This window comes from Squalius cephalus, assembly GCF_949319135.1.
Source record: "Squalius cephalus genome assembly, chromosome: 15".
Classification (NCBI taxonomy): Eukaryota; Metazoa; Chordata; class Actinopteri; order Cypriniformes; family Leuciscidae; genus Squalius; species Squalius cephalus.
In genome coordinates this window covers 14888182-14915464 of record NC_137136.1, presented here as the reverse complement: position 1 = coordinate 14915464, position 27283 = coordinate 14888182, and the positions used below count along the sequence as shown (strand labels likewise).

The following is a 27283-nucleotide window of genomic DNA, read 5'->3' as shown; positions in this document are numbered from 1 at the left end:
GCATATTGATATAGACGATTTTAATTTAAACATTTTTTTCTTTTTTTTACAAAACTTAATTCTTTCTTAAAAATGTTCTTTTCAAAATTAAATTCACAATGACCCTAAACACACTGAGGAGCATCAATACATTATCATCACAATAATTAACTTTATATGGCCCACACTCACCACCATAAAAGCAACACCATAAAAGGATGTGCTGTCACATACCTCTGAGATGTTATTTTACATCTTAATGTTGGTAGTTAGCAAATGGTCATACGGTCATAACCTCTGTGATGAAGCGGCATAAATAAAGGATGACAGTTCTGGATAAATACAGGAATTAAGACAATCAAATCGGCATTCAACTGTAAAAATAGATCCCATGTTTATTGCATTAAAAATACTGCATTATTTCAAAATACACTTAAATATCTTCATATACCTTCTTCAGTGCTCGAAAAGGTGATCTTCATCTTCCAATCAGCCAGCTTTGTCCCTGCAGCAGCATTTACGGTCAAAATTTGCAATCTGAGTTGTCTTGATATCGATATATAAGACATTCTATTTATATATATATAAAGACTTTACAGAGACCATATGTGTGTTTGTGTCCAATGCTGATGTCTGTACTGAGACCAGCTGATGTTAAACGGAATGTAATACACCAGAGTTTTCAGCTCTAGATAAAAATGAAGAGTTCTGAATTTCAGTTTCGGTGTGAGTGTATTAGAACCATCCTTGATGAAACGTGTGGCAAATTAATTAGGCACCGAAGAGATTCTGTAGGAAAAGATCAGATCTTCTATAGGCAGGCAAATCGAGCATGCATACAGCATCTCAGAGAAAGAAATCAGGATTCCTTCCTCAAGGCATCATCTCGTCATATCCTATTTCCATGCATTGAACTGAGCATCTGAATCACAAAAGGAATGTACAGTATATCCACTTTGTTGTTTTTTTGTCTTCAGAGTTATAATATCCTTTCACCTTCATTGGAGTCTGTAATTCCTCCGATGGCCCAATGAGCCTCATAATGAGTTCGAAGATGAAGTTCTGATCCAGATGCAGAGCAACAGAGGTCTGTACAGATGTTAATGTTCACCCTGCAGAAGCAACTCCTCACTCATGGTCAGTGCAAATAGAATTGTGCAAATCTACGTCACATAGTGTCCCAAATCTTTTTCTTAATCAGTGTTTTTGTCTTGTTTCCCAGTAAAAGTCGTTTTCGCATTTTATTACCCTATTAACAAAATGATTTATATTTAAATGTACGTATATTATCTTAATATTTATGCCATTTTTATTCTCAAATATATCTCGTTTTATAGAAATTTTTGGGAAAACCAGACAAAATACTGAGAAAAAAAGTCCAGAATTGCAGTCCAGAAATTTGCAGCCAGGCCACTGTTTCCTTCCTGACTATACTGGGTGAGGAGCATGGGGTTTCCCGTGGTACTGCTGTCTCCGTAAAGGTGGATGAGGAGCAGGTCTGTACATATAAATAAGACTTTTATCAGATTACACTTTTTCCCAAAGACAATGTTTTACTCCATTGCCTGTTGAATTTTATTCATTTGCATGAAAATGAAAAAAGCATGAAGTCCTCTCACCTGGCAGGAGCAGCAGCTGACACAGGGTTACGCGAGTAAATTGATGAAGATGCAGCAGATCCTGAATGTCCCAGCAGTGGGGATGGAGGAGGGTGGGGTGAAGGATCCACAGGCAGTGGTTTCTTGGGAACCGGAGGTTTGGGCGGAACAGGGTTCTGAAACAGGACGAGGTGATACAGAGTCAGTATGGACTTTTGTCTTATAGGTTAAATTTGCAATTTATTATAGTTCAAAATAGCACTGCACTGAGATTATTAGATACAAGAGCACATTAGTGTTGTTAATAGAGGGCTACACTTTACACGCCTGTGGTGATACCTGTCGGGTAGAGAGGACAGGGTCAGGAGGGAGGGGCTTGCTTGGTGCAGCCGGTCGCGTTCCTGTGGGCTAGACGTACAGTCGCAGATGCAGCCATGTGACAGAGAAAAGCAGGTGCTCAGTGAGACTAACTTGTTGTACAATTTTTCAAATCATTGGGAATCAAATTATTCCATCATGATTTCCCCTTGATCGCAAGAATAATTTATCTGAGACCGGACTGAATCACAGGCCATGCACTGCACAACTGATTCCTCTGATTTATTCCAACAAGATGCTGCTCAAATATTTCAGTTTTCACCTTGCAGAGAGACTGGGAGAGATAAAGCAAATACAAACTCATACATTTTGATGGGGGGAGGGAAAGGGGTCAAAGACCTCTTTACAGCACTATGATGTTTTGCCACCATCACCTATTCTTACATAATGCTAGTACACAATGCTTAGTAAGTATTTCTGCATAATGTACACACTGTAAAAAAAAAAAAAAAGTTGCTGTCTTAAATTTTTAAGTACAATCAACTTGAATGTTTAAGTCATTTCAACTTAAATTACATTAAACTGACTTTTAGTTGAATCTTGTAAAAAAGTAGAAAATTGCTTAACTTATTTTGATGAGTTAAAGCAATGTAAAAACATATGTTGTCATAACTTATTGATCATATAATTTTTTACAGTGCAGGGACTGACATTAACTTTTTTTTCAAAGATACTAGCCACTCAGAATTTTCACTGGCCACAATTTTGACATCGATACAATGGGGAAAAACTATAGATATTAACTATAGAGAAAACCATATAGATATTTTTTATATTATCATCTCATAATTTGGCAGCAGGTTAATTAGGCTGCTGTCACTTTAATACCTGATGCAAAGATGTTCACTTAAAACATAACTGACTGTGTTTACGTGAACACTTGCCAAGACCAGCATTTTGAAATTATTTTGTGTGTATTTGACTGTTTAAGCACAATAAGCATTTCATTTCAGATGCCTTTTTAAAAGACTACAATTGAAAATTGTATATGCGTTACACACCACAGTTGAAATCCACCCCCATTTGGCGGGTTGGCGGGTGTTAATGTCAAGCCTTGATAATGTATCACCAAATATTTGTATACTCCAGTTATTATTAATAGTGATGTTATTCGACTCCTTTAACTGGTCAGATTTCATCGTGGAGGGTGGTAATATATATATATATATCTTTGATATTCAAAGTTTCAATTAATCTATCTTCAGGTGTGAAAAAGTGCTTGAAACATTTATAAATAACTACAAGAAGTCATTGCTTCTAGTGTTGGTAGATTATTATAACTAGTATTGGTGAGATAATAACTCTACAGGAGCAGATTATTTTTCCACATAAGAACACTAAGATTGGTTAAAGATTTGCTGAAATTCACTGTATGTGATTTATTAATATTAATTGGGGGGGGGGGGGGGATTAAACAGGATGAATTACAAATGAATATTAATGTATCACATAAAGTAAATTGTGTCTATTGTGATACTGTCTATTGTGGTTGTATGAAAAATGTGAAAAATAAAAAACCCTAATTATTCTAAAGATATTAAGCATGAGCATTCAAGTCAACTGAACTCAATTTTATTACTAGAAATAGTACTAGGATTGTATGTTATGATGAATTAGATGTTGATGAAACTTTTTCTTTATGGTGATATTTGAAAATATTCCAGATTACATGCTCTCCCTCAGTCTGATCTCTACACACTCCATTTACTCCAGAGGAACCATCAGCCCATCCACATGCACAAAACACCAACATCTCACTGTTAAACCCAAATGACAAGGACACAAGCACAACTCCACATGCAAAACCACACAAAGACTTGGGCCCGTATCCCTAAAGAATTTTTGTGCAAAAAGTGGCTCCTAGCGGCCAAATTCTAAGAAAATTCTCAGAGTCATGACGTTTTCTTAGAATTTCCCTTAAAAGTGACACGAAAATCCCAGTTAATATAAAAGCTATTCCTCAAGATTCCTAGCGCTTAAAAGGGCTCCTAAGGCGAGATCTGCTAAGAGCAGGGAAGAGGACTTTTAGTGGCTTAGGAGTTCCTTTTTTTTCTCCATTTTCTGTGTTTGTAGGATATTTGTTAACAAGCCTTCATAAATAGACCAGCCAGCAATCACAGACATTGATAAAAGCTGAGCCGTGTTACCCTCGTTAAGACCACACTGAGTTGTAACGTTGCAATTTCTACTTCATTAAGGACAGCCCCTTGAGATAGGCCATCTTGTTTTCAATGGGGTCCATATGGGAGTGAAAGTACAAAATATGCCAGCTAGGATATTAATATGAGCAAATAAGACACAAATCATTATTTGAACAGGGTGTAATGAGCTTAAGTTTTCACATATTTTAGATTCTAATGTTAGGCTATAACCCCTACAGCTTACTATTCATTTTCCAGATATTTTCTTGAATGTGAATTGTGAAATATTATTTACAATTACAGTCTGCATAAGATTAGAGTGTATAATTATGTTTATTGATTTGAGGGTACATCCTTTGCTCATTATCACCAAAAGTTCATTTTCATCAAACTTGTAGGATCAACCAATCACGGCTTTTGAAATGATGACTCATACCTAGCAACGGGGTCAACCACACCTCCTCACTAAGATAGGATTTTCCATGCATTCCTTGCTCAGAGTTCACTGAAAATATTCTGGAATCACTTCTAAGCTAAAACTCCTGGCAAGGAATTTTTAGGTTAAGTTAGGAGCTCTCTGAGAGGATTCTCAGAATCTTTAGGGATACGGGCCCAGGACCACGACTAGGAACATGGAGTGAGTTTCTAAAGGTAGACACTTTGGGTCAAGACAAAATAACAGACAGTTAAACATGGCAGCTACAGCAGCAAGTGCTCCCTCTACCTTGCACTGCATCTTGCTCTCTGAGGGGGCAGGGTCAGGAGGGAGGGGTTTGGTGGGAGGGGCGGGCCAATGCCCTGCCAACTGAAGAACCAGAAAGAGCAATAAAACAGTAATGGTTTGTATTTATAACACACCGCTATATCCACCAGATCAGCTCTATACGTCTCTATTCCTCACAAGCTTGGTGAGCATGATGAGAGTTACCTGAGCGGGTTTAGAGACAGGATCAGGTGGAAGAGGTTTAGTTGGAGGAGCAGGCCTGTGCTGGACCTAACAAGACAAAAGTGTTGTGGAGGGGGTAGTAGAGAGGGAGTGAACTTTTACAGTACATGCACGTTATAATAAGAAAAGTTGGTTAGCTGTTTTAGGCATAACAGTAAGCCAAGAAAAAAATGTCTGGTATTGTTACGATGGCAGCAGAAGCAAAGGAGACTGGAGCTTCAGTTAACTAGTTGCTGTAAGATATTTTTGCAATTTGTGTAGGAACAAAAATTCATGCAGGGAAGGTTCGACGGAGGAGCAACATATGTTACAAACAGTCACCAAAAGCATTTGGCCTTTGGTTTTACTGCATCAAGCACATTTTTTTGTCATTCATCAGATCTTTTTTAGCGGATCGATCAAAGAGTCAACCAGACCCCTTTTGGTACCCCTCAGTAGGTCTCACCCCTCAGAAGGTTTGCTTGACCTTTCAATGGTTCTCCTTAAAGGCACAATATGTAGGATTTTTGTAATAAAATATCCAAAAACCACTTGCACAGTGTGATATATATTTATATCATCATCATATCAGTGTAGATGTAGATGGACCAAAATAAAACCATTAAAATATCAAGTAAATAAGTATTGTGATACTTGGTGCCACAGTGACACTCTTGTCCCAAAAAGTATTGCTATACCACAATACTCAATATGTTGTCCCACGGTCAGTCATTTTTCCCTGTTGCACCTACATAAAATTTGAGGGTTCCTCCACCTGCCAAATCCCACTTTAACCACTGTGTATATATAGATAGATTCCATAAGCCGCTAATGAGACATCTATGACACAGAATCTAGCACGCCACTGTTGTGTCATTCAGTCATTATGCATCACGATTATTTATTGGCGAGTAAAGAAAATCCCCAAAAAGTAAACATAGATCAAATGAGGCAAGCAGGCTTTGGGACAAATGGAGAAATAAAACAATGATCAATATCAGTGTGGCGTTTTTAAGATGGAGAGAGCTTCACGACAAACTTGGACATGACAGAGACTCCTCTCGCGTGTGTTTTAATAGACAGGTAAGCAAATATATATTAATTATTGTACACATACAGTTATACTGCACTTTCTTTGTATGTCAGTAACACTTTTAATCAAGTCTGGTGACCAAGTCTATGGCAGTGAAATTAAAAACAGTATGTGTTGCACAAAAATATTTAGCCATTACTTACATTACTTTTAGTATGATTGTTTTAAACACGTAAAACTGCGCAGCATTAACCCACCAAATCATTTGACAAATAGTTACATATCAGTAACAGGCTAATATAGCATTACATTGCACGTTCCTTGTAGCTAATTCATTATGATGACATAAAATAGTGTGATCAAACGTACAGGTAATACAAAAACTAATTCATTACCTCATCCGTGAACATGATTCGAGAATTCCATACATCTCTGGATGGGGAAAACAACATCTCCCATCGTTCCACTCTCCTTCATAGCGTCATCAAGCTTTGCCTTTGTTATTGTTTTGAAAATGCGACATCTGGCGGCGAAAACTTACATATTGTGCCTTTAACTAGGAATTTTCCTCTGTTAATAATCTACCACAAAGGACCATTGCATACATTCTAGAGCTGGAACAAATCCAGAATTTTGGCTTTGATATAATACTAGCTTTGTTATCTCAGCATTGATACCGTATCTGTACCCGAGGCAACAATTGGCAACTGATGAAATGAGACTAGGGCTGTAAATATATTCATATAATAGATTTAATAATGACAAATATTATTTAACTTATATTCACTTATTTTACCAGTTCATTAGTTAAACATTTTGAGGTTTAAATCTTTTTGTTTTAAAGTGTTGGGTTCAACAATTAATTTTTTTGCTATTATATCATTTGATTTATAGATAAATTACAGAATTTACACTACCATAGAAAAGTTTGGTCAGTACTTTTATTCAGCAATGACGCATTCAATTGATTTCAGATTTCAAAGTCTTCAAACTTTTTATTCAGAAAAAGTTCATTTAGTTTTACGCAGAAGAACTGTTTTCAACATTGATATTAACAAGAAATGTTTCTTGAGCACCAAATCATCATATTAGAATGATTTCTGACGGATCATGTGACACTGAAGACTGGAGTAATGGCTGCTGAAAATTCAGCTTTGCCATTACAGCCATAAATGACATTTTAAAATGTATTCAAATACAAAACAGTTACTTTAAATTGTAATTTAAATTGTAACTTTTTATTTACTGTATTTTTGATCATATAAATACAGCCTTTGTGAGCATAAAATACTACTTTCAAAAAGATTTCAAAAATGACTGACCCCAAACTTACAGTGGTAGTGTTTGTCAAAATCTTCATCACACGGTACTAAATGATACATTTTTTTATAGGTACCACTGTATGTTTTTTGGTACCAGTATACATACATACTGTACAACTATAATACATTTCATTGTGTGTGATCACCAGCTACCAGCAGCTTGCTCGGATATTATTTCCTCTCTGGACATAGTGACCCTCACTGGGGGCTAATTTCTCTACTTCTGACTCTCAGTAACCCTACACCACATTATAGGAGATCAAGCTCCAGTAATCGTATCATCGAATGGGCCAGATGCTCGGGAGCAGCACTGTTTTTCTGTAGAGCAGATTTACTGTACCTTGCTGATAGCCTGGGTGAGAGGGATGTCGCTCTGGGGGGGCCACTGGTACCTGAGCGGTTGCACCTGATCTCCATTTCGAGCATTTGCTAGCTCCATGGCAGGAGTTCTGTGAGGAAAATACAAGATATTCACAATATTACACACATTCATACATTTTTTTAGACACTCGATGAGAACATTGTTGGTGATCAATTTTATCTCACTATATAAATCTACTTCACATACACCAGTACTGTTGTGTAATAGGGAACTGGAGAACTGTGTGGGAAAGACAGCTAGCAGGGAAGCACTTAACATTTGAGACTAAACAAACATTTTTTCTTCCAGCAACACAGACCTCTGGTGTGTTAAAGAAATTGAAGAAACTCTTCATTGTGATTATTTTGCTGGAAGTCCCACAACACACAACCAGAGAGGAGCTTGTCAATGACAGCCAATGTTAAGCCAAGTTTTATATTCAGTTTTTCATTGCCATTCAAAGCCCTTGCTGGTGAGAGACAAATGTTCAACTAATGTTTAACCAAGTATAGCTACAGCTAACAAACTGAAGCACAACATTCACAGATACCTCCGGTTTTCCTCCTTCACACAGTATTCAATATAGGACACCGAGACCCCACTGCATCATGGGTAAAACACAGTAAAACATTATCATTAATAATTTATCATATGATCTATGACTCTTATGAAGGATCTTCTCTTTTATCTCATATTAACACTTCAGGTTGTCATTTCTGGCTGGCTGTTGTTTTTATATCACCAGTGTTTTTTACACTATGCTGATTGAGGTGGGTTTATCGAATTACAATGATGGTCTGATCATTTTTTTCCAAGGGTCAATGACAAATAAGTGTCCACAACAAAGAAAAGGAAACATCTTTTTATAATCTAGTTTAAAACACCCAAATTGTTAGAAATGGACTAATTGTATGTATGTTGGTTTCATTTGTTTAAAAAAAAAACTTTATACAGTTTTTAAGAAAAGTTTTAATATAATGACTTTTATGGTGTAACCATCAAGTAATATTAAAGGGGTCATGACATGGATTTTTTTTGTATACAGTATGTTCCTTGAAGTTCACTTATAACGTTAATAAAGTTTTTTGCACAAAAAACAAACAAACAAATATATATGGAATATATATATATACAGTATATATGTGGAAAAATGGTTATTTTCAACCCTCATTCCGTAATGATCCGTTTTTAAGGGGCGGCTCATAGTCATTGCATAGGAAACAATATCAATGTCCACTGGCTATTGCATGTGAGTATGTTTTTTGAGAACATTATATATATATATATATATATATATATATATATATATATATATATATATATATATATATATATATATATATATATATATATATATATATATAAGACTGTCATTTACAGACAAAGCATTATGACATCTCTTATGGTTTGCAATGCAGCTGCTATCAGATCCAATATAGCTGACTGCTTCATCTTTAAACAAACATTTATTTGCAAACTCTCCATTACACTTTGCCTAATTTACAAAACTATCTGCAGGCAAATTCTCCTAACTAACATATAATCCTCAATCCACACAAATCCCACAATTTCCGGAGCTTATTTAAATAAATCCCTGTTTATAAGGACTAGGATGTTTTAAGCTCTGTAACTTGCAGGATGATTTAATGGTAATGAGACCTCTTATATGTCAAAAGATCAAGGCAAATTTGAAAATAAATTGAATTTTTAATGTACTATTTAATAAATTATTATAATTATTATATCTTATGATATTGACCCTCAATGAATCATTTCGGGCATACACAGTAAAGTGAGATAAATTGCATCAATAATGTATGTCATCTCTCTGTCCCTGTGTCTTTTGATCAGTCTCACCGGCTCTGTCGGGTCTTGCTGAAGGGGGTGTGGCCGAGGTAAACAAGACCTCGTCGACAGCGGGGGAAGCGGAGTGCGACAAACAGCAGTGAGACCGGAAACACAAAAAGGAAAATGACCAGAAGAGCCACCCGCGCAGGATCTGAATCTGTATACAGACAAAAATGAGGCTAAACACAAGCACGGCAATGTAATCAATGTAATGATGTGGTAGTGTGTGTGTATAGTACCTCTGGACTCTCGAGCAGGGCCGCTGTCCACACTGCCTCCGCTTCCAGAGTATCTGCAGTCAGGAGGAGCCCAGCCCTCAGCACAGTGACAATTCTTATTACTGTTACACACCTACATATACAAAGACAAAATAGAGAAGGAAAAAGTGAAACTGCAAGTTTAAGTGACTCATCCCTCTTTGTCTGCTCCTCCCCTCCCCCCTCCTCACCCCGTGGCCATTGCACTTCCTTCGACATTCTTCAACACCAAACATGGACACGTTCCTGCATCGTTGGTCCACACATGCCTGAGAATACAATGTTACAATAAATCAAACTAATTTTTAATACATTTAAAAAAAAAATGTTTTAATAATTTTTACTAGGACATACATATATATCTATATATTATTTAATATTATTAAATATTATTACAATTTAAAATAATTGTTTGTATTTGAATATTTTTTGAAATGTAATTTATTTCTGTGATGGCAAAGGTGATTTTCCAGCAGCCATTACTCCAGTGTTCAGTGTCACATGATCCTTCAGAAATCATTCAATCAGCATTCTGCCGATTTGAAGCTCAAGAAAGCTTAATATTTTTACGAATTTTTTTAGGATTTTTTGATGAATAGCGTTTATTTGAAACAGAATTTGTTTACAACAATGTAAAATTCTTTACAGTTACTTTTAGATCCTTAATGAAAATGTATATATATAAATTGCTAGTGTAAGAAAAGCAAAAAAAATTTATCACATTGTTTAAAAAAAAAATTAAACCCACTAAATCTGTATTAAATGTATTAAAGCAACACTAAGGAACTTTTCCACTTCGGTCGCCCTACAGGTTGGAAGGGGAATTGTCCATTACCGCTGTCGTAAATAATTCCGCCGCCCACAGCCTACTGTCGCACGCACGCTCGCTGTTTATCCAGCACCGGCTTTGGAATGAACGATGTCCACAGACAAGGTAGAGTATGTTGCATGATTTCATGAAAGTATGATGTATTGCGACATCAAAAACGAAGAAAAACTAAATAATGACTATTGTAACGCTTGAAGTAAAGCAAGTCAAATTAGTAGTTTTCTTATGTCTCATTCGAACTACAGAAACGCGACCCGGTTTGGCAAACTTGCATAGTGTGGTTATAGCAGATATAGGGCTGCAAAGCAAATCCAGAAGTGCCTTTCACACTGTTACGACTTGATGAACCACTGATACGATTTTGGAAACATTATTTTAAGGTAAAAAATGTTACTTAGTATTGCTTTAAATTAACAATCCTAAAAAAGTACACATTTTATGGAGACTCACCTTGTTGGGCCCACAGGTCGTCCCCTGGGACACCATGGCTGGGTCAGAAACATCATCACCCAGATTAAAATAGGTCCCCCGGCAGGTAAAGTCACTTTGGTTCAGTATGACTGTTGTGGTCAGAATCTCAGCGTTGGAGCCCAGCAGGGGACGTTCACTTCCACCCTGACACTGGATCCTACCACAGTGCACATCCCTTAGCAAAATAGAGCACATTTTAAAACAAAGATTACAGCCATATCTTCATAAAATGCAATGTAATTAAACAACATTCCTGCAGAGTTTTTTTGCACAATTTGTTGGTAATTATGCTTATTAATTAAATGCACAAAAAAAAAATCCACAACCGGACTACTGGATACTAAACATTTTAAGAAACAATCATGATCATGTCTGTGCTTAAAAAAAAAATCTCATTCAAGGCTACAACTCCTCACCCTTTCAAACAGGGGATGTAGGATCCGTTGGGCATCTGGCCACAGTTTCCGTACTTATTGCCCTGCTTGTTCACAGATGAGAAGCAGATAGGTGGAGCGTGGGTGGAGTCTTAGAGGGGCAGAGAGAACAGAGAACGAACCACAATAAATCTAGACACTAGTTGAGAATTATCAGAATCATCATTGTGGAGTATGTGACACTCACTCGGTCCCCAGAGCATTTGGCACTGCTCGTCCAGACTGGCACACACGCCGCTATAGCAGTAGGAGGAACCGTCCTTGCATGACTCTCCATTCTGCAGAAACACATTGGGAGGACAGTAGGGGGAAGTGCCGGTGCAGTACTCTGGCAAATCACACTCTCCCAACGGCCCCCGACACACCGACCCGGCCACACGCAACTATGGGGAAAGAGATGATTGGGATGCAGTGAGAGAGTAGAATCAACGGCACATGTCTAAGTGAGTAATTATTTATAAGCAAACTTACAAACCTTGCAGTTCTCACAGCAGATGCCATCAGAAGAGCACTGGGCCCCGGGAACCAGTTTACATGTGCTGGCATTGCAGCAAGGATCGTTGCATTCCTGAACAGACACAAATGGGAAGCAGATTACAGAGGTGAAGAGCATATTACATTTTATTGTTTTACAATCCTAGAAATTATGATTAGGGGTGGGAATCATTTGAAATCTATTGATTTGATTTAATTCAAATCTTGGGGTCACCATTCTTGATTTTGAATCAAATTTTTAATTTGATATAATGTAGTAAAACTTCTCAGTTTTTTTCACGTGTTTCATTTCCGGATGATAACGTGCGGTGGGAGTCTCAATATTTTTCTAAACTTATTAAATGCATTATCATCATCTTTTATGTAAAACTCAATAAATTCGTACAGTTCTGCTATTTTTGCTCTGAAAACCTTATGTTATTAACTAACATTCAAAATTAGATTTTTGAGATTTGTGAATCGGTAGAAGATAGAATCACGATTATTTAAACCTATCTGATGATTTATTATTTGTGCCTGTAATGTTTGCTGTCAGCTTAAAGAGATAGTACACCATTTTTTCTTTTTTTACAATTATTTACTCAAAACTTTATGACTTTCTTTCTGCTCTGAAACAATAATGTAATATTTTTGTTCCACAGAAGAAAAAAAGACATGCAGGTTTGGAAAAATATAAAGGTAAGTAAATGTTAATTTTTAGATGAAATATTCTTTTAAGTTGTCACATGCACTTTGTCATAAGCCACCGGTAAATGAAGTAGAACCAGGAACCAATAGGCAGGAAGCGGTTTCTTACATCCAGCAGGCCGCAGTCACACTCTTCTCCTTTCTCCACATACAGGTTCCCACAGCGCGGACCTCCCAGAAGGCTCTCTGGCTGAGGCACATTAAACAGACACATACCGCCACCGTGCAGTAGACTGAGAGAGAGATCCCGTTCGCTGCAGCTGCTAAAGAGCTGACCGGGCATAAACCTGCACATGAGAGCATTTACTTCACACTGCATGATTTATCACTAGCGATATAATATCAAATCACAGACACACATTTTTTCACTCACCCAGTGGAGGGCTCCATGATGCAGCCCCCAAGCCGAGGCTCGTTCTGGCACTGGCAGCGCCTGTCGGCCGTATCGTGACTCATTCCCAGGTTGTGACCCAACTCATGAGCCACCGTTGATGCCACACCTAACACACTAACAAGGTGATCCTACAGTACAGGAAACACAGGTGAATACTAGAACAAGATCTAACTTATTGCATAAAGACAAAGATTAAATGAACGACTTCTCTCACCACATTCACTCCTCCTGACCGATCCTTTGAGCACATGGAGGACTGAGACGCCATGCCGACTGTCGTCCCATCAAATGGCTCACCCCTAACATATATAAGCACATATCGCAATTCTGAATTATTTCCTTGTCTATTAATACCCGTTCATACTGTGCACATATTTCTGGGAATCTCGACCTACATGATCAGCTGTGCATTGTCATGCCGCAGTCGTGGTAGTAGCTCCCTGGTCCTCCAATCCAGGAAGCGGTTTAGAGTTTCAGTGGGACTTTTATCCACTTGAATCTTGTCCTGGTCACTCCAGATCTCCAAACCCAGCAGAGCCACACGTACATTCAGCGGCCTGTAGAACTGAGACAGAGGGCCAGGCAGAGATTTAGACAGAGGCTAAGGCTATATAGGCAGTCGGCCTGCCTGTTTTGGTGGGCTGAAATGCCATTTGTCTGTGCTCAGACATGAACCAATGTCTGAACCATGAATCAATACTGAGGCTTCAGTATTCTGAGAAAAACAGAGTTTTCTCCCATTCACATCAGTAACTGACACAATGCGAAGTGAACCTTGTCTAAAGGGAATTGTTTTCTTCAATTGATTGCTTTGGCAACTAAAGAAAACTTAAAGTGTAAGTACTAAAATGACTAAAAATTAATAATTAAATTAAAGCTAAAATAACTAGGTAAATATAACTAAACTAAAAATAATAAAAATGACAAAAGCACAATGAAATTTTTTTTTTTTAAATGAAAACTCAAAATATAAAATTAAAGGCCAATTCAAAATATGAATAACTTCTACAATAGTTAACCCCTTAAGCCCTGAAGTCATTTTTAGAGTTGTTGTTTTTTTGTGTGTGACATAGACAAAAATGAAAGACTCTAGCAAGGACCCTTGCAAGGAGAAGGAGAAGGAAATTAAAGAACCTAGCAAGGAGAGTCAAAAGGTAGGACTTGTTTGATAGAACACTTTTAAACATTTTATAAAATAGAAATTACATGACATTTGGACATTCTCATGCTTATATATGACAATAAAACGACAATATATATGTGTATATATATATATATATATATATATATATATATATATATATATACATATAATGTTTTTTTTTTTTTTTTTTTTGCATATCTCTCTTATTTGACATGCAATATCTCAAGAAGTAAATAAGGTAGGAGGAAATTTTTTGGTTAAGTCCCTCTACATGTGAGCTGCATCTGAATCAAATTTTGTGGTTATAAATGGTAAATGGACTGCATTTAAATAGCGCTTTCACAGACCTATGGCCACCAAAGCGCTTTACATATAGCCTTACATTCACCCATTCACACACCGACGGCGGTGTCAGCCATGCAAGGCGCCATCCAGCTCGTCGGGCCACCGTTAGGTCATGGACATCTCGACACTTGGTCAGGTGGAACCGGGAATTGAACCACCAACCTTCCGGTTAGTAGACAACCTACATGAACCACTGAGCCACTTATAGAATAAGTAATCAAAAGTATGATATTTTTGACACATTGCAGTAATTTTTTATGATATTTTTGACACATTGCATACAGTGCTTAGCATAAGAGAACACACCCATGCTAAAGTTGACTAAAAAGAGGAATAAAAAAATCATCTTTTTGAAATTGCTCTTAATGCCTTAAAGTCTGAACCGGAAGTTGCAAACGACTTTTCTCCAGTGTTGTGACGTATTTCCAAGTGAAACGGAATAATAAACAGAGGGCAGGGTTTTACTCTAGCGCTCCTCCTCTCCATCTCTGCTCATAGCAGACTAACGGTTTGAGGGGAGTGGTTAAGCGTTTCAACCCAAGCCGTCAAACCTACATCATCAGAGAAGGAACGCCATTCCAGACCGGAAGTAACTTTTCAGATTTTGATTAAAGATTACCACGGCAAACAATTTTTTTTCTGTGTATTACCTTGCACGGATTAATTGTTCACCACAAGACTAGTAATATGCACTAACAAAGTAAATAGGATCAATTTTGATTTCACGTCGATTGGCATGGTTTTATTTCAGTTAGCCTTATAGCTGGTTTGATTTGCATTGAGAGATGATCTTATGGAAAGTACCCCATGCCAGTCTCTAGGTATGGTGAAGGCTATGTGATGATGTGGGGCTCTTTTAATTCCAAAGGCCAAGGGAATTTTATCAGGATGCATAGTATCCTGGATCCATGAAATAACTAGCCTTTAAAAATAAAAATCTGCCTGCCTCTATGGGAATTTAACATAGGGGTGTCCTGACTTACGTACCCTGTATTTTAAGGAAGAACATTTATTTATTTACGATACATTATTCATTCACAAAGAAAATTGGTGTCCTTAAAGGTTGCAGTTTTCCTCATTTTTTTAAATTAAGACATTAAGATCAATTTCCAAAAGATGATTTTTTTTATTCCTCTTTTTAGTCAACTTTAGCATGGGTGTGTTCACTTATGCTAAGCACTGTAGTACAAAAAAGTATTTCATAGATTGATTATGTATTAGTATTTCTATGTATCAGCTAATAACTCAGCACTACTTAGGACTTAATCAAATTGGCTACTCTAAGTTCAGACTCTAAGATTTCAAATGACACCTATTTTGTATTGATCAAGGCAGTAGTTTTGAAAAATATGATTATTCATTTTTTCGTAGCTAGGTGGCGCCCGCGGGCGGTACACTCCGTTTTAGAGAGACTACTCAGCACCCGTTAAGAGTTGGTCAAAAATGGTTAGATGCATTGAAAAGCTTAGTTTCTAAACCTGGGTTAGGTTTAAGGGGTTAATAAATAATACTAAAGTAACACTGTTATAGTGAAATTCGAAAAGACCACTAGTGGAAATCCTTCTATTTAGCATTTTACTAATTAAATGGGGTTTTTTTTCACTATAAATACTTTATGAGAAGCACTCAAGCTGGACTCCACAAGTTTGTGTAAAAGCTGAGGATCATGTTCTCCAGCATCATTTGAGAATTGAAGTGCTATAATGGAAGCAGGCACTTAAAGTCTGTACAAAGAGTCAAGTGATCAATGTCAACTAATTTGCTTAATTAGTGATCTAGAAGTAGAGTAGATCTGAAACATTTCTTATTCACTTTATATCAAAAAAAATAATTGCAATTAACAATTTGACATTGTTTTTAAAATTCTAAAACTTTTTGAATGTATTGGAAACTGTTTATTTCCAGGTTTACAATGCAGTGTACTGCTCTGAACGCATGCTTTGATATTTACACTACTGTTCAAATGTTTGGGGTCAGTATGATTTTTTTAAAGCAAAATTAATACTTTCCTTCAGCAAAGGAATATTAAATTGATCAAAAAGTGACAGTAAAAATGTATATTCTTATAATATTACAAAAGATTTCAAATTCAAATAGATAAGGTTCCTTTCAACGTTCTATTCATTAACGAATCCTGAAAAAAAAATATTTTCTACAATAATATTAAGCAGCACAACTGTTTTCTTCATTTAATAAGACATTTTTGAGCACTAAATCAGCATATTATAATGATTTCTGATGGATCATGTGACACTGAAGACTGGAGTAATGGCTGATGAAAATTCAGCTTTTCATTTTTTTCTATTCAACAAAATTACTGTTTTAGCTGGGTTTTTTTTGTTTTTTTTTTATCAAATTAATGCACAGTAGCCTTGGTGAGCATTAGAGACTTCTTTCAAAAACATAAAAAGATCTTACCCAACACAAACTTCTGACTGCCAGAGTACATGTACATTTAAATTAGATATAAAACTTACCCAGTCTACTTGGTTTGCCACATCCAACATGCGGTAAATCATGGTTTTATTATTCTTCTGATAATTCATATACTGTGAGGAAGACACAGAAAAAGAATAGAAACAGATTCAAAACTAAAGTCTTCAATATTCAGATATATGTAAGGTAAACCAATTAAGAGTAGATGTGATACAGTATATTCACCAGTAGAGGGCGTAAGTGTCTTATGACTGTGTGTGTGCGTGTGTGTGTGTGTGTGTGTGTGTGTGTGTGTGTGTGTATGTTCGAAAGAGATTCCTCTACTCTCTTACCTCCTTATGATCCGCCACCAACACCAGCTCAATATATTTGGTCTCTGAAAGAATGTCTCTCTTACTCTGTCACACAACAGCAGAAATGGATCATGAGAACAATCAGATAAATATGCATACCTATAAATACACATATGCACACAGCTCACATGCTCACCCTGTGTGTGTGTGGGATGATCTGAATGGGAGGAATAGAGGTGTGTGACAGTCCACAGTCTCTAGACTCAGATGTTTGCGAGTTTGTCGGGTAGATCACGTGTAGCCATCCTTCCATTTCTCCACTCCCTTCCTCATCTTTTCCATGCTCTTCTTCCTCAGGATGTAGCTCAAAGCTCAGTGTGGCGTTAATGACTATCACTCCCCTGTGGAGAGAAAAAGAAGTGTCATTACTGACTAACAAAGACTGAACATGATGTTCATACACACATCTGATACAAACATATGATAAATGTATACTCAAATTAGATGTATGGGCTATAAATACATTGCAGTTCAATAGTGGCGGTCAGTGGGATTTTTATTGAAATAAATAAAAATAAATAAATGATGCATTAAATTGACCAAAAGTCACAGTAAAACTTAAAATTGCCGCAAAAGATTTCTATTTAAAATAAATGTTGTTTTTACTGAACTTTCTTCATCAAAGAATCCTTTTTAAAAACATATCACCATTTTTACATAAATATTAAGCAGCACAACTGTTTTCAACATTGATAATAATAAGAAATGTTTCTTGAGCAGCAAATCAGCATATTAGAATGATTTCTGCTGGATCATGTGACACTGAAGACAGGAGTAATGATGCTGAAAATTCAGCTTTGCATCACAGGAATAAATTACACTCCAAAATGTACTAAAATAGAAAACATTTATTTGGAATTGTAGTAATATTTCCCAATATTAGGCTACTATTTTACTGTATATCACAGTAATGCAGCCCTTTAAAAAAATCTTACCGACCACAAACTTTTGAACAGTAGCGTATGTGGTCAATTTAGTCATTAATATGATACTAATAATAATAACATCACAAAACTGATCTCAAACCCATAAACAATCTGTACTAATAATTCTGGTTAAGGTCAACAGTCAATGATAATCTGTTAAAATATACAGATTCCCTTCTCATATTTCACCCATTGCTTTCTTTCATGCTCCTTCTGGCATACTAACAACCCCATGACCTCTGAAATATAAGATGGTCTTACAGTTTACTAATAAATTAAGCCACAGCATTGTTTAAAGTTTAGCAATGACCATAATTCAGTAGAATCTCTCAAAGGAAGTGGTCAGTGAGGTATATGACTGCAAGAAAGAAACACATCTGTATATTTGACAAAAGTAAAGCAAATATTACCGTAACCCAGAGCAGGAGCTGAGAGCCACGCGGGACTGAGGGAAACCTTCCACTGAACCGTGATAGTAGCAATGTGTCTGACAAAGGAACGGATAAAATGTAAATTAAGTTGCTTCAATAAGAGTAACATTGCAAAAGGCGCAATGAAATAAACATGCGCTTGTGTATGAAGGACTCCACTCACCACTAGGCTCTCCTTCATGGATACCCCAGTTCCATTTGGCAGATAGTAGAACACATTAGGCGGCTTTGGCAAAAGATCTCTGCAAAAAAATGTCCATATATTATGATTTTATATTCATTAGCTGCTAATTAGACTCACAGGAAATTACTTACTGGTTTTTTTCCAGGTTCAGTATATACAAGCTGCTTCCCACTTGTAAACCACACTGCAATCTGTCAGGGTGACCATTCTGGAGAGAATGAGAGAGAAAGAGAGAGATTTCATGTTATAAAAAGATTATCTGAATAGTGTATTTGTTAGATATATAACAAACTCATGAGCCTATTTATGAGTCCTACTGCTCCACCTCAGCAAATGTTACAAACAAATGTCTTTATTCAGATCAGTCCAGATATGATCATGTTTTCTTTGTGAAAGAAAACACATTTTATGTTAAACCTGCAGAACATCAGAGTATTTTTATTTATTTCTATAAATGTTTTGGCCCCTAAATCAGTAAGGCAAGTATCCCTTCTTTGAAAAAATATTATTAATTACATATTAATAGTTAAAAAAAATCATCATACTTAATTATGTAATTACATTATTTATTATTACAATAAAAAATAACTGTGAGTGGACAAATGGACATACAAGTAGCACATACATTCTGCTACTGTATGAAGGTTATTTATCTAAAATGATATCATCTATTTTATAGGTTTAACAATGTAACGTCTTCCCAAGTATCCATACGCACGGTGGTTTGGAATCACTGCATCAGCACATGACCAGAAGAAAAGATGGGTTCTCTGAGAGGACAAAATAGCTTCATTTTAGAGGGTGAACTGGGCTATAAACAGACTTCCCCCTCCTCCAGACTTTTTCTGTGCCTTTCTCTCATCTCACTTCCTATTCTAAACACCTTTTCCTGCCATTCTATCACATCCCCTTGGCTCGCACACACATTCAGCAGCCTGATGAAAAAGTGAAACGCCACTCAGCTTCCTGTTAATACCTCTGCTACCGTTTCCTGCTTTTCTCCAATGTGCTAATGGGAACAGCTCACTTTATTGACCACTCCTTCTCTCAGTCAATAAAATCAGGTCTATCTGACCATTCAGAACAGGTTTAACTGGCTGCTCTCTTTCCCTGCCAGTCAAAGCAAGTCGGCATCTCTCATAGCAAACTCACTTTAAAAGTAAAGGTTACATCTGTTCTCTCTGTTTTTCTGGAAGTCCAAGTCTTAATTCTCAAAAGCATGCAGAGCAACCATGCAGTCCAATTTAAGAAACAAATAACTCCCTTTTAATAAATCATTCAAAAAGACTCTGTTTAAAATTATCTGTTTAAAAAAAAGAAGCAATTGAACTGGACTCTAACATCTGTTTATGCAATGTACCAAGTTAGAAGGCTTTCCGTAATAATTATAGCAATAGCTGATAATGTCTTTCATATATAAAATAAATATGCACATTATAGGCTTAAATACTCAAATGAATCAGAATCGAAATGGTAATTGAATAGAGAGCTTGTGATGTTTCTTTTTAAAACTTTAAAATGATCGTTCTTTGACTTGAAGCAGCGCCGTGCAGACCGATCGGTGTATGACATCAAAGTACAGCGAGAGCGATTCACAAGCATATGGAGACGCTCTCTAATCACTATCGCGGTACTTTGATGTCATTCACCGATTGGTCTGCGCAGCGCTGTTTCAAGTCGAACACACCTATTATTGCAGTGAGCTTATTATATTGATGTAAACTGACATTAAATGACTGTTGGCTGCATCACCTACAAGCCTAAAACAATGCCGGTTTGTGTTCAGTTACTAGTTAACGTTAATTTCCGTCTACATGTGATGTCAGCTGAAAAGCTGCAGAGGTGGAGCAAGTTATTATATTTTGATGAAAGGTTAAGACGACAGACCTTTTCTTATATAACATGGACAAAGGAATTATGCACAAAAAGACCAGGAATGTGTATTAAATAAGTAAATTGCGATAGTTTTCATTTCCTGTTTCAAGTACGAGACAGTTTTGTCAAATCCGGCATAATCATAAGATAAAATGTGAAACCTCTTAAAGCTCTCTCAGATCTCATCCAACCTCTTAAAAAAAAAAAAGTCCTATAAAGATAGGGGTGAATTCAGGTTGATTGGGATACTTGGGATACTGTGGAGTTTGGTTCACCAAAAGGTCTTGAGACTGACATCACAAGAGCATCACTCTTTTTCCCACATCTAGTCATTTACCAAGCTGCACAACTATACATACACACACTTTCTTCCAGGATCGAACCACAAAAACTGAAGCCCACATTCAACCATCAGATACTGTTCCAGCATTGTTCAGGTTTCCTTCATAACCACAGACGTCTATTGTAGGCTATATGTTTATTACTATCAGATGGTTCTGGCGAGCGCTTTCATGAACTCCTGGGAACAGACTGCAATTCACTGGGAATGGGTGGATCGCTTGTCTCTGAACAACCATGGGCAAGTCAAACTAGTGTCTGAGGCAAAGATGAAAAAGAGTGTATGCGTGCATGGTCGCTGCCAGGACCCACAAAACTGGTAGGCATTTTGATTTTTTCAGGAAGACATTGTTCATTTACATTGACAAATTATTTATATAAAGATATAATGCATTGCAATGTACATTATGAAAAGTCTACCTTTATAATGCATTATGCATAAAGGCTTCAAGTAGTGTTACCGAATATTTGACTATTGACTATTCATTATTGTTATGATGTACTCTCCTTTATGTCATCCCAATCTCATGTGAGTCTTTCTTTACTAAAACTAATTTTTCCATACAATTACAATGAATGAGAAGTCAGGTTTTCAAGCTTCAATAAAAGACATGTTAAGCACCATATTAAGTCTTTGTGTGAGGAACATGAAAAACTTGTAACTGAAAATCTTGATATCTGCCCTAGCTCTTTCTGATATGTTCATGAGAAAAGACTAATTTGTGAACGAATTATTCTTTTGAGTCAAATATTTTAATAAAACCAGTATGAATGATCTGTTTACTGATCTAGATATTCAAAAGACTTGGAAAATACAATTTCAGGACCACTTTTTTGAAACTGTTATGGTGCTTTTTGAAGCTTTAAACCATCCGTCCTTTTCAAGACTAATTGCATTAAATGAGCCATTTGTGTTCTCCAGAAGAAACAAAATCACAGTAAATCATTACAGAATTTTCTTCTTTCTTTTTGGTGAATTATCCCTTTAACCACTCCATCCCTGAATACCCATATCTGCTTCTCTCTTTCCCCTCTTTCTCTCTCTGCCTCAGCCAATCTGTTCTCCTGTTTCCTCTTTTTCCCTCTATTCTGTTATTGCCTTCTGCTCTGGCCTCTCTTATAAGCGTCTCTTTCTGTCTGAGGTAATGTCCCTGAGCACATGCAGTATGCAGCGCGATGACCTCAGCAGCAGATGAATGCTGGGTGGGGTACTTTTACTGAGGCTAGCTGAGGGTGGAGAAAAAAATAGTGCGTAAGGGAAGGGGAGAATGGGTGGAGGATGAGGATTGTGCCAGATATCACTGTTTGCATGGGCCTTAACTGCTCATATGGTTATTATTATTATTCATTTCTAGATGTTTCTAAAATTATTCTAATGATAAGTGTGTTCATTTAATTGATTTATCCTTTATTTTTTGCACAATTCCACCGACAAACTGTTTAATGTATATCTTTAACTACAGCATTAGTTCTTGGATCATGGAGTCGCACATGATAAAATGAAAGATGTGCGGTTGAGTAAGTGAGTCAGATTAATTATGAAACTGATACAGCTGATTCGTAAGTGTTGGCGATTTGCTAAAAAGAACCGGCTAATAAGAGGCTCATCATTCTCATAAGAATTCACTGGTCATGCTGTATATTTTTGACTCTCTGAAATGTAACGACTCACAGAGGCGGACTTATCATTAGGCAATGGTAATGGCCTTGGGCCTTCAAAAGCCAAGGGACCCACTAAAAATGCTTTTTTGTATATGAGATGAGAGTTTAGCACGGACGCATAAGCGGTTTGTTATCACAACAATCGTCTGCTTGTAGCAAATTAAAATATCATGCATCTGAAGCAATAACTAAATATTGAGCAACTGCACAGGTGTGAAAATTATGATATGGCAAGTGGCCTACATATGGCCTACTCTTGCTATTTCAGGGGTCTAAAACAAGAATAACACAGTAATTGGCCTTCACTTATCACACCAGTATGTTTCTGACTTTCTGAAAGGGCTGAAAGAAAGGGTTCATAAAAGTAATTTGCTCGAGAATCAGTCTTCACTGGTAGCAATGTATGATTCACACTACAAAGCAGTGGAGAGAGCACTTTCAGAGTCACTTTGAATCATTTTGTATCAGTACATTTTTAATTGAACCTGGTCCCTAACCTTAGTAGCCACCATTTTTCATTGTGTGTGAATGTAAATAAAGCTGTGTGGCATATGACTACATGTTAAACTGCATTAAAATGTGAGTAGATTGTATTAGAGATAGAATAGCACTCAAACAATATGTGACCCTAGACCACAAAACCAGTCACATGGGTCAATTTTTTGAAATTGAGATTTATACATCACATGAAAGCTGAATAAATAAGCGTTCCATTGATGTATGGTTTGTTAGGATAGGACAATATTTGGCCGAGATACAATTATTTTGGAATCTGAGGTGCAAAAAGATCGAAACATTGAGAAACTCGCCTTTAAAGTTGTCCATTTATGTTCGAGATTGTGCTGCATTCACTCACAAAAATAAAATGTTATATATTTACGGTAGGAAATTTACAAAATATCTTCATGGAACATGATCTTTACTTAATATTCGAATTATTTTTGGCATAAAAGAAAAATCGATAATTTTGACCCATACGATTACGATGTACTGTTGGCCATTGCCACAAATATACCCGTGTGACTTGTGACTGGTTTTGTGATCCAGGGTCACATATATCACTGTATAAAAACTCTTTCTTAATTGCTGTACTGATTTAGATGAGCTCCAGTTAGTGGGTGGTGGATGGTTTGAGGACACCGATTAAAATCAACAGACTGTATTCATAAAAATGCACACACACCCAAGCCATCACCCGCCTTTCCTCTTGATGGGAAAACATGCTAAAAACAGACCATCGTTGCCTCGGTTTCTGCGATTCAGCCAGGCACAGAGGAGCTGCTTTACTGTGCATGACAAAATAAATGAATCAGCTTGTAACCCAGGGATCATTTCTTATATCACACTGTTGAGAGAAGTGACAAAGAGAATAAAAATTATGAGAGAGCGAATGAGTAATTAAAGGTTAGGAGAGGGGGATGGGTTTGGTGTCCATATCTGTCCTGGAGGATGAATGTAGGTGTGTTGACACATTCAGTTGGAAACTTCCTGACATAAAGTATGATCTGAGAGGAGAGGAACTAGAGGCAACATTATGGGGACGGACATTTCCTGTGCAGCTGAGAGCAACTGAAGTCATGTCCTGCTGAATTCCCCCACTCCTCAGTCCACACACACACGTTGTATTACCAGTTCCAGTAACAAGGAATGTTATCCACACAGGCATGAATTATGATGTGATGTTAGTCAATTTAACATGCTATTTTAGTGCGATTAATTATTAATTAGACGGAGCAAAACCTACCTGTAAAACTTCACTCAGGCTTCTCCTAACTCCATCCACCACAGCAAATGGCCTTGTCTTCACTAGAGGCTTTAGCTCTCTCTGACTTGTGACTGTAGAAAGAGATAAACTTTAGTTCATAAACTTCCTATTTTATGAAACGTCACCCACATGTGCAAAAATATGTCAATTTCCTGGTTAATTTAAATCGCTTTTCGCATCTAAAGTATTTAGTATATAATGTTTTATTGTTCATCAGCTAGAAAAAGATTGTTCTGAAAGTGATTCCAACCATGTTGTTCATTTGTTATTACCATTATCATTATAATGTGGACTTTTCTATTCTCACAGCATTAGAATGATTATTAAAACTTATAGTCTTTAACTATTCATCCTTTACAAAAGAAATCTGATTTTATATATTTATTGTGATAGCTTAAAAATTATATGATCAATAAGTTATGACAACAAATGTTTTACATTGCTTTAACTCATCAAAATAATTTTATGTTATACAAGATTCAACTAATTGAGTTAGTTTAATTATGTAAATTAAGTTGAAATTGATTGTTGAAGTCCAAGTTGATTGTACTTAAAAATTTAAGGCAGCAACTTTTTTTTTTACAGTGTGACAATTTCAAAAGCTTGTTTCCCCTGCAAATTAATTTCATATTGTTTACTGAAAATAAGTCAAAATTACAGGTGGTTCAATTTGTTAAACAGAGAAAAGTGTTTTGATTTTTGTCAATGCAACCCAAATACTTGGTTATTCATTTGGCTAACATTGCCCAAAGTTATTTTTCTTTTCTTTTTTTCAGACCTGTAATATTGTTCCATCTGTCTTTCAGTCGTGTAACAATCCACCATTTTAATTTTATTCTTTTGCAAAGTTGTGTTGATGAGATTTTTGTGGTGTTTTTTTAATCAGATTCAGGTTTTCCTCAAATGCGCAGGTTTCCTAAAAGGAACACACTGTGAGCGAGCAAAAGAGTGAGCTGTGTTGTGAGGGCAGCTGTTGTTTAGTCCGTGACTGACAGCTGTGCTGGAACACACATTTACAGCACTGGTTTGCATGGCCTCTAAACTCCATCAGAAGCATACGGTCAATCTGCCTCAGAAAGCTACGAGCCAAAAATGACCAAACTTGCTGAGACAACATAGTTCTAGGATTCTCAACAAACTGTTCAAATTATTTGGAAACAAGTCAGAATTGGAAATCCTGAAGAATGAGCAAGTATTTTGGATGTGAATGGCTTTTATAGAATGAGCTTCCTCTCCAGCAGCCCAGATTGAAGTTTGCAATTATTTTCAAGAATCAACAGTCCTACATTATACTCTAAACAGTTTACTAACATTGAGTCTATGATTAGGTGGGTAAATGACAGTATGCTGAGCAGGCTCTTAAATAACAGAGCCTGTGACTTATCTAGACTAACTAAAATAGCTGAGCTGTCCTCTGTGTTTCTCTAAGTAGAATGTGATGGGTCAAACACTAGAGCATGGCACTAACAACACCAAATTCATGCGCTGAATCCCATAAAATGGAATGCAAATCACATATAAGCGTCTATAGTATATGCATAAATGTAAATCTTGCTTTCTTCATGTTTCTTCACCCTCTGTACTTTTTAACAATAGTGAATAAACTGAAAGTATAGCCTGCTAAGATCAGTGTGAAGAATATGAATAATTTAAAGATCCTTTTGTGTAGATATGTTTGATCAATTATAAATGTAAACCAGCATAAACAGCTAAACACATCAAATCCGCAACACCATTTGAAATGGGCATTTTTTTTTGTTTGTTTTTTGCCCTGAACTTCATATGAGACTGTTAATGTTAGTGACATGTAAATGACTGGACACATTGTAATGATGACACACTCTGTGCGCAATACAAACATAGAATAGAGCGCAATCTGTACATCACAAAAACCTCTAAATAAACTATTAACTGCTTGGACGCAATTTTTGATGCAACATTTCTTCAGTGCAATATTTAAAGCGGAGTAGCTATTCCATACCACTGTGAGAGGAGTGAGTTATCCGCGTGTCCTGCTGCAGTGTGAAACTGCTGTCATCCTTGTTTAGGGTCAGAGTGAGGGACCCCCTAAACATCACGAGAGGATTGCCTTCAAAGAGAAGAAGAGTGACGAGAGTTCGCCAAAAACATCTAAACAACTGATGGTGGTGCTTCATGGTCCAGTGACGCACTGATTGGTCTCTTCTTTGAATTCAAGTGGAGTAGCGGATCGACACAGTTCTTAAAAACAGCACGCTAATCACATTAAGACGGCCAGCAGCCAGAGGATCCGTCACACGTGAACGAGCACCTGGCCATTCACCTGCTGGACGCCGAACTGCAGTCCGTTCTCAAAGCGTGTTCCCGGCCCAGTGTGGGTTCTGTCAGGGGCAGCCGAAATCCTGCTGAAAACATCAGTTCTGTCCTAGCAATAATAATGGCTTCTCTATTTTGCTCGTTTAGTTTGGAGATCAGCGGAATCGCCTGTAACCGTGTAGAATAAGCTTTCTCTATGAGAAGGATCGCATAACGTTAGTGCGCAGTCCGTCCGCTTGCCCGCCCGTGTTAAACTGAGGCAGTATAATCGCATTTCTCAGTGTGACCAACCAGATAGGATTTCCTCAGTCACGTTAACTCTTTGCTGTCCGGGCAGGGTGATTATACGCATAGGTTTTTCAACAGCTGGTATAAT

General features: G+C 36.8%; 1 protein-coding gene across 6 annotated transcripts; it reads right to left on the bottom strand.

The window, feature by feature from the left end:
* adam15 (ADAM metallopeptidase domain 15) lies at positions 1-27283 on the bottom strand. 6 transcript variants are annotated; one of them, XM_079894278.1, is made up of 25 exons: positions 26594-27195; positions 24592-24683; positions 19103-19179; positions 18951-19029; positions 18767-18843; positions 17567-17771; positions 17410-17475; positions 17119-17190; positions 13548-13717; positions 13367-13451; positions 13132-13280; positions 12868-13045; positions 12052-12144; positions 11764-11959; positions 11559-11667; positions 11122-11317; positions 10034-10111; positions 9825-9936; positions 9595-9742; positions 7717-7825; positions 5025-5090; positions 4821-4901; positions 1917-1985; positions 1599-1753; positions 49-1477 (listed from the first exon to the last, which is right to left on the bottom strand). In XM_079894278.1, the coding sequence occupies exons 1-25, from the start codon at positions 26766-26768 to the stop codon at positions 1408-1410; spliced, it is 2907 nt and encodes a 968-aa protein (XP_079750404.1). In that variant the 5' UTR covers positions 26769-27195; the 3' UTR covers positions 49-1407. The 6 variants fall into 6 exon arrangements, with proteins under 6 accessions (XP_079750409.1, XP_079750404.1, XP_079750406.1 ...); XM_079894280.1 differs by lacking the exon at positions 1917-1985; XM_079894281.1 differs by lacking the exon at positions 4821-4901.

What these genes read in the sequence shown, in the direction of transcription:
- adam15 (XM_079894278.1), bottom strand. Translation starts at nt 26,768, where the DNA reads ATGAAGCACCACCATCAGTTGTTTAGATGTTTTTGGCGAACTCTCGTC. An exon ending in GCCTGAGTGAAGTTTTACAG is followed by an intron (nt 19,180 to 24,591) that starts GTAGGTTTTGCT and finishes CATTCTCTCCAG; the next exon opens with AATGGTCACCCTGACAGATT. An exon ending in GACAATGCACAGCTGATCAT is followed by an intron (nt 13,452 to 13,547) that starts GTAGGTCGAGAT and finishes TATATATGTTAG; the next exon opens with GGGTGAGCCATTTGATGGGA.